Source organism: Triticum aestivum, chromosome 3D (assembly GCF_018294505.1).
Source record: "Triticum aestivum cultivar Chinese Spring chromosome 3D, IWGSC CS RefSeq v2.1, whole genome shotgun sequence".
Classification (NCBI taxonomy): Eukaryota; Viridiplantae; Streptophyta; class Magnoliopsida; order Poales; family Poaceae; genus Triticum; species Triticum aestivum.
In genome coordinates, this window is record NC_057802.1 from 226,010,851 (window position 1) to 226,019,179 (window position 8,329).

At 42.6% G+C, this 8,329-nt stretch overlaps 1 protein-coding gene across 2 annotated transcripts; it reads left to right on the forward strand.

Annotated features, from left to right (window-relative positions):
* The first annotated feature begins 2,441 nt into the window (after window positions 1-2,441).
* LOC123078283 (uncharacterized) lies at window positions 2,442-7,650 on the forward strand. 2 transcript variants are annotated; one of them, XM_044500739.1, is made up of 8 exons: window positions 2,529-2,696; window positions 2,804-2,872; window positions 3,846-3,984; window positions 4,072-4,145; window positions 4,221-4,721; window positions 5,738-6,235; window positions 6,327-6,539; window positions 6,712-7,650. In XM_044500739.1, the coding sequence occupies exons 3-8, from the start codon at window positions 3,903-3,905 to the stop codon at window positions 7,411-7,413; spliced, it is 2,070 nt and encodes a 689-aa protein (XP_044356674.1). In that variant the 5' UTR covers window positions 2,529-2,696; window positions 2,804-2,872; window positions 3,846-3,902; the 3' UTR covers window positions 7,414-7,650. The 2 variants fall into 2 exon arrangements, with proteins under 2 accessions (XP_044356673.1, XP_044356674.1); XM_044500738.1 differs by lacking the exon at window positions 2,804-2,872 and having other exon boundaries at window positions 2,442-2,696.
* The last annotated feature ends 679 nt before the right edge of the window (window positions 7,651-8,329 follow it).

Consider the following 8,329-nt stretch of genomic DNA (forward strand, 5'->3'; position numbering starts at 1 on the left):
TACTGTGTAATCTAGATTATTGACTCTAGTGCAAGTGGGAGACTGAAGGAAATATGCCCTAGAGGCAATAATAAAGTTATTATTTATTTCCTTACATCATGATAAATGTTTATTATTCATGCTAGAATTGTATTAACCGGAAACATAATACATGTGTGAATACATAGACAAACAGAGTGTCACTAGTATGCCTCTACTTGACTAGCTCGTTGATCAAAGATGGTTATGTTCCCTAGCCATAGACATGAGTTGTCATTTGATTAACGGGATCACTTCATTAGGAGAATGATGTGATTGACTTGACCCATTCCGTTAGCTTAGCACTCGATCGTTTAGTATGTTGCTATTGCTTTCTTCATGACTTATACATGTTCCTATGACTATGAGATTATGCAACTCCCGTTTACCGGAGGAACACTTTGTGTGCTACCAAACGTCACAACGTAACTGGGTGATTATAAAGGTGCTCTACAGGTGTCTCCAAAGGTACTTGTTGGGTTGGCGTATTTCGAGATTAGGATTTGTCACTCCGATTGTCGGAGAGGTATCTTTGGGCCCACTCAGTAATACACATCACTATAAGCCTTGCAAGCATTGTGACTAATGAGTTAGTTGCGGGATGATGTATTACGGAACGAGTAAAGAGACTTGCCGGTAACGAGATTGAACTAGGTATCGAGATACCGACGATCGAATCTCGGGCAAGTAACATACCGATGACAAAGGGAACAACATATGTTGTTATGCGGTCTGACCGATAAAGATCTTCGTAGAATATGTAGGAACCAATATGAGCATCCAGGTTCCGCTATTGGTTATTGACCGGAGAGGTGTCTCGGTCATGTCTACATAGTTCTCGAACCCGTAGGGTCCGCACGCTTAACGTTACGATGACAGTTATATTATGAGTTTATATGTTTTGATGTACCGAAGGTTGTTCGGAGTCCGGATGTGATCACGGACATGACGAGGAGTCTCGAAATGGTCGAGGCATAAAGATTGATATATTGGAAGCCTATGTTTGGACATCGGAAGTGTTCCGGGTGAAATCGGGATTTTTCCGGAGTACTGGGAGGTTACCGGAACCCCCCGGTAACTTAATGGGCCTTAGTGGGCCTAGGTGGAAGAGAGGAGAGGAGGCCAGGGCAGGGCCGCGTGCCCCTCCCCCCCCAGTCCGAATAGGACAAGGAGAGGGGGGCGGCGCCCCCCCTTCCTTCCTCCCCTCCACCTCTTCTCCCTTCCTCTCCTAGTCCAACATGGAAAGGGGGGAGTCCTACTCCCGGTAGGAGTAGGACTCCTCCTGGCGCGCCTCTCCTCCCTTGGCCGGCGGCCTCCCCCTTGCACCTTTATATACGGGGCAAGGGGGCACCTCTAGACACAATTGATCAACGATCTTTTAGCCGTGTGCGGTGCCCCCCTCCACCATATTACACCTCAATAATATCGTAGCGGTGCTTAGGCGAAGCCCTGCGTCGGTAGAACATCATCATCGTCACCACGCCGTCGTGCTGACGAAACTCTCCCTCAACACTCGGCTGGATCGGAGTTCGAGGGACGTCATCGAGCTGAACGTGTGCTGAACTCGGAGGTGCCGTACGTTCGGTACTTGATCGGTCGGATCGTGAAGACGTACAACTACATCAACCGCGTTGTGTTAACGCTTCCGCTTTCGGTCTACGAGGGTACGTGGACAACACTCTCCCCTCTTGTTGCTATGCATCACCATGATCTTGCGTGTTCGTAGGAATTTTTTTAAATTACTACGTTCCCAACATATAGTATATGCAACCAACGGCACAGAAATTTCTCCACATAAATATAGATTGGTTAGTGGACAATACAGAATCACACCATGAAAGGTCCACCAAACAATGGATTAAAAATAAAAATAAAACACACTATCATCTTCCCCACACGCCAGACTAAATATTCTGTCAATTCCAAAATATAAAGGGTATTAATTTTCTAGGAAGTCAATTTTTTTAACTTAGAGCAAGTTCAAAGCAAAAATATCGACATCCGCAACATTAAACAAAAAAGTATAAAAATTTATTTCATGATAAATATAAAAATACCAATATGATATTATGAATTTTGATATATTTCTTTGCAAATTTGATCAAACTTAAAAGATTTATCTTTTCAAAAAAATAATATACCTTATATTATGAAAGAGAGTGATTTAAAAAAAAACAACACTAACGACGCAGCAAAGCACGTCCAACACTTCTTGTTAGTTTGAAATCTGACGTGGCACCGGCCCTGCGTCAAGATTCATGCAACGGTGGAAAGGGGTCGCTGGACCCTTCTCCTGGCTGACGGTCGGTAGTTAACATTCCTAACAAAAGGGATTTACCACTTTCACACAGCGTGGCCCAAGCGGTTTATAGGTGACACGGCAACGGGCCCGACGTTTCACGGTAACCGCGCGCTGTTTCGAACCGCCATATAGCCAAGGTCACAATTGTCAATGTGCAAAGGAAAGCCAGAATATAAATACAGAAAGGAAGACGAGAGGAATTAACAAAATCTCGCCCCCTCAGGCTCCAACTCGTCTCTCGCATTTCCCGCTTTGCTTCCACCTCTTTCCCCGCCTCGCCTGCCTCTTCGCCGCCTCTCCCCTTCTCTCCTAGGTTTAGGGTTTCCCCGGCGGCGACTCGAGTCAAGGCTGTAAGCCTGTTAACACGCCGTGACTGGTGAGTCTCCTAACACGCCCCCCCCCCCCCCCCCCCCCCCCCCCCCCCCCCCCCCCCCTGGCCTTCAACCATCTGATTCATGTCTGCATCCTCCTCGCTGGCCGTAGGCGATGCCGGTTCCTCTCGGGATGGCGGAGGTGTGGATCTATTTGCCATGGGCCGGGCCGGTGAATTAGGTTCGGTGTCATGTGCCGATACCTGGTTTTGGTTTTGTGGGCGGATCGGTTTTGGATCTAGGTTTTACTTGTTGGTAGTGGCGTGTGGGTTGGAGATCTGTTGGTGAAGTTTCGTGTTTGTTATTTTTGTTATCGAAGATAGCATGTTTGATCATGGTATTGCATCTGTTTGAGCCTTTGTTGCTTCGATTTACTATAGGGTTGTAATTGGTAATTTTGGCGACTAACTTGCGTAAAAATTGGTCTCTGCTGTTTTCGTTGCCTATTAAAATTAGGCCAGACACAAACTTCGATTTGATTTTTTGGTTATGTACTTCAATTGTACCTTTTCATCTGTACACAACAAAGTCTACATCGTTATGCGCGCATCAAATTGTACAGAATGATGATAGTGTTCCTGAGCTGATCAAAATTAGGCATGTTTGCATAGTATTTTGATGATTGTAGGTGTGAGAATGGGGATTGGTGTAATCTGGGACACACTAGTCTAATATTCTTATTCAACTAAGGCAGGAAGATGGGTAACTACATGTTCTGATTTTTTTGAATTTGTTATGTGTGATGGACTTTATTAGATTTGACCCTCCAGCCTAACCAACTTAGGATAAGCTCTGACTCAGCGAACATATCATCTAACCTGTTAGCTATGCTCAATAAACTGTGCTGAGAGTTTCTGCACATAAATATGTTACTCCTAGAAATATCTAAGTCACTACTTTTCATTTCTCATAATTTTAATCATAACAATTGCCTTTGATATTCCTTCCCATGTTTGTAAATTATTGTACTATATCTTCTTGCAATACATACTTGTTTAATTATTTTTATGCCAGCTATCCAGAAAGATTTTGTACTCAACCTTTTGGAGTTCATCTTGCTATGCTCTTTTGTGTTGCCACCTTCAGTTATCTTTTTATCTGTGTGATGCATGTTGTTAAATTTTGTGTAACTTGCTTTCTGTTGCTCATTCCAGCCAAGTCACTACAGTATAACGAGGTGCGTTTCCTTCAAAGCTGTCAATTGTACGGAGATGGAAATGACCCCTGAATTATTGTATGGACAAAATGTATATGTTCCAACTGCTGTAAATTCCTATACATATGGTTATGCAGGTAAAATATTAATTTGCATCATGCAGTTGATGGTATTTTTACTTCCCTGTGCCATCAGATTATAATACACAGTCCTTTAAAATACAGAAGTTGGATCACCTATGGATTGGTATAACCATCAGAACTCTCTAGGATATGATGCTCAAGATGTTTATTTTCCGGTTAGTGTAACAGCAAAATTTCTTCAGTACCTGTTCTTTTTACCTTCGAACATTTATAACATGTTGCTCTCACAGGCTTTCCAGACTGACGGCACACAGTGTGTTTACTATGCTACCCCTGACAATGGATCAGTTCATCCTTCCTACAGCCCTTACCCTATGGATCCTGGTTACATAGTTGATGGATCTTATCTGCCACAAGAATATGTCCCTGACACTGACCCTACATGCCAAGTAGTTCCCTCATCTTATTACATTCCATCTGTTCTTCCTTATGCAGTCGATAGTGTCCTAGGAATCACTGCCACATCTCTCCACCCATCTAGTGTTGCATTCATTCCAAGCATGCCAGCTTATGCTGTAACATCCACAAATCATGTGTTACCTTTGATGGCTCTTGTTGCCCCGAAAAATGATGTTGTCGTGAATCCGCCTGTACAATCAACAATTGTCTCTTCAAAGCAGTTTCAGAATCACTCAATGATACCAATTGTTCAGTTGCATAACTCACTTCCAATGAAGCAAGAGCTGGGAAATGGGTCCATGGTGTCTGTTAAACCTCTTCATACCCCACAGGTAGGCGCACATGTTCTTCTGGAACTTGCTCTCATTGTTCTCTTTTGTGAGGCCTGCTGTTTAGCATTTACTACCTCCATTCCTAGAAGTAAGGCGTATTTTGTTTCGTTAAGACATGCATTTGACCAATACTGGCTACATAAATACAAGGTTATATGACATGAAATTTGTGTCACTAGGTTCGTATTTAGAAGTACTTTGTTATGATGGTGATTTTGTGTCACATAAATCAAGTATTAGAAGAGTAATTCTTGCTCAAAGTCTTGTCTTAACAAAATGAAATACACCTTATTCATCAGAATGGAGGGAGTAAATAACATCCTCTGAACTGTTTGTTGAGTTGAAGCTACTATAGGATCCATCATTTCCTCTTAATTTCTTGTGTATGAACCCTTAAATATGAAAATAGCATGCCTAAGAAAAACTCAGAACAGTAAGCTTGTAATGCCGTTGAAGCTTTTGGGGTACCAGTAGTTGATGATGCTCTGATGTGAATGGGCAATTGTTCCCGCCACGTCTTAATATATCTTTAGAAATAAATTCCACTACTATATGGCACTCCCAGTCGTCATGGTTCCTTCTTTTTGGTGTTCTTTTGGGATGGTAACTTTTCAACGTTGCAAGGCATGCATATTGTAGAAGTAACATTGAATGTGAGGCTGATTATATTTCTCCAACATGTGTATTTGTTGTGTTACTAGCCACCTTGCCAGCTCTCGTCCTCTTCTCTAGGACAGAGATAATTGTTAATGGAAGATTGCTAGTTATTGATGTTATCTGTTGGGTCAACTACCATAGAGTACTGTTGGGTCAACTACAATAGAGTAGTTCATTTTATATTCTTTACAACATCTTTCAGCATAATAGCTTCTATATTTTCTCCACTACATGTAAAAGTTCTGTAGTCATCAAAACACTTTCTGCTTCTTACTGTTGATACAAAAGTTGATTATTTCTTTTCTCATGCTTTAAGTTTGTTCCTATCTTGAGCTGAGAAATATTATTCTTATGATTAGGCACCTACAAATGTGCTTGACAGTCCAATGGCTGCTGCCAAGCATTCACCAAAGGCAAAATTATCTGGAAATGATTGTTTTGCATGTGTCGGATCTGATCCTCAGAAGTGGGCTTCAGCTGAGAAATTTCAGCCTACTTCAAAGTCGAGTGGTCAACTAAAGGCACATGGCTCTAGTAATGCGGAGAAACATAGCGGCCAAAGGTCACCAGCCATAGTTGCAAAATCCTACACGTCAAGGCTGATTGTTGGGAACTCAGATGGGACAATCCTTATAAGATCTGACCAATACAACGGTAATGACCTCCGAGTGGACAATCCCTATGCAAAGTTCTTTGTTATCAAGTCAATTGGTGAGGCGGATATCCACAAATCAATTAAGTATGGTGTATGGTCTAGTTCCTCCAGTGGAAATAGCAAGCTGGATTGCGCATATAGGGATGCTGACCGAATAGCTAAGCGGAATTCTACAAAGTGTCCAGTTTTTCTGTTCTTTTCTGTAAGCAGTTCCAACTTGTCCAACTTCCATTTTCTTAAAATATGGTTTGTCCTTAAAATTCAATTATTAAATGTGACTTGTGGCTCATCAGGTGAATGGTAGCGGGCACTTTTGTGGCTTGGCCGAGATGGTTGGTCCTGTAGATTTTCATAAGGACATGGACTTCTGGTGCCAGGATAAATGGACTGGTTGCTTTCCTGTAAGATGGCATATAATCAAAGACGTACCTAACTATACTTTGCAGAATATCTTGCTTCAGAATAATGAAAATAAGCCTGTCACACACAGCAGAGATACCCAAGAGGTAAGCATTCCATTTGTGGGAAGCCAGTTTCGATCCATGGAATATCAAGTGAATACTAGTTTCCCTGTGGTGAAGTGTCTTCACGTTGCATTCTTTTTCCGTGGTCTAGTTCTGAGCATACATGTAGTGTCTGCTTTCAACCTCCTGATCATGATCCAAGCTTCAAATGCAGGTCCCATATGTTCCTGGAATATCTGTGCTCAAGATCTTGAAGGATATCAAAGTGAAGGAGTGCCTATTTGACGATTTTATGAGATACGAGGAAGATGAAGCAAGAATTAAGCAGCGTAGATGGTCCAAGTTGAGTCACAATGCTCCAGATTTTGTGCCTGTCTCACAGCGTAAGAGCGATGCCTCAGATCTTCAGCTGCCAAAATTTGGTGGTGTGCTGATAGACAGAACATTGGAGATACAGAACATGTCAGAGAAGCCACATGATTGTAATGGCATCAAACGACAGGATGCTGTTGAAAAACAAGTTGGTATTGAGGCTGGGAAAGAAAATGGGCATCAAGAAAACCGTTGTTATGGCAAGCAGGATAATGAAAAAGCGCCTAGATCTTCAACTAGCCAGCCACAAACTTCAACCTTGAAAATGAGCATGGATGGGAAGCAACAATACTGGAAGAAGGTGGAAAACCCTAAACCGAATCCTGATGGTGCTGGACATGGATCGTCAAAATTGAATGAGAACGGAGTTAATATTAGCTCGGCAATTGTCAGATTGGAGGCACCTGAAGATGATTCAATTGTTGCGAAAGTTGGTTCTCTTACAATCAGTTCAAAGACAAGGAAGGCTGAAGATAAGAGTCCCTTGGTTGATGTTGTGACCATTGGCTCGTTGCCAATCCGGGTCAACAAATCTGTTGCGTAGTGGGGGCTACCTTTTTTGCGTTTAGTCTCTCTTCCTGGTCCTGCTCCAGTTGTTATTCCAGCTTTAAGGGCGATGAAAAGGAAAAGACTACTTACATTCTAGTTTCCTGGTCAAGAAAACAGTTTTATTTTGGAAAGGAAGGATGGAACATGGAAGGACAGTACAGGATGTAATTCTCTTTAAAATTAAGAAAGAAGTGAAGATGAAAGTAAACGGGGAATCTGCATTCACTTTTTATTCAGGCCCGCTTGACTGAATTGTTGTTGTTATGCTTTGGTGTCGCCTGCCCCGCGTGAGCTCTTGATCGGACCCCTTCCATAGCGTACGTTGCGCCTGCCCGTGTCTGTTCGGGCCAGCCCCTCATGCTTCCGCTGCGCTCCCATCCCTGAGGAGTGACGGTGGATTGGCTCGCAGCGCCGCCCGCTCGTAGAAGCAGTAGGCGCCAGCGAGTTTCACTCGTCACTGTTTGTAGTTGAAAACGAGAGACTCGATTGATGCAAATAGTAAACAGAGATGTAATGAGAATAGTTAATCTTTGTTCTTTGTCGATTTTTTTAATCTTTATTGATGAGAGTACTCCTGTTTATACAGTGCCAAGGACGCTTCTTAATAGGCATACAGAGATGGGCGCAACCGTCGTGACTATTGCCCCAAGACAACTGCTGACGGTTCCTACAAATAACACATTAATTAATTCAAGCACTCCCCCCTAATCACTGCTGCTTGGTCTTGTCAGAAGACTTCATCTTGATAAAAATTCCTTTAAAAATCCCATGGGAAAAATCTGAGACCAGTGGGCAAGTAAGGAGAAAATATACAATAGCAATCATCGCCTTTTAAAATAATAAGAGAACAATAAATTAGGACAATGCTAACGCTCACACGTGTGGTGGGAGCTAAACCCGCCCACACGCCC

What these genes read in the sequence shown, in the direction of transcription:
- LOC123078283 (XM_044500738.1), top strand. Translation starts at nt 3,903, where the DNA reads ATGGAAATGACCCCTGAATTATTGTATGGACAAAATGTATATGTTCCA. An exon ending in CTCAAGATGTTTATTTTCCG is followed by an intron (nt 4,146 to 4,220) that starts GTTAGTGTAACA and finishes TTGCTCTCACAG; the next exon opens with GCTTTCCAGACTGACGGCAC. An exon ending in AACCTCTTCATACCCCACAG is followed by an intron (nt 4,722 to 5,737) that starts GTAGGCGCACAT and finishes TCTTATGATTAG; the next exon opens with GCACCTACAAATGTGCTTGA.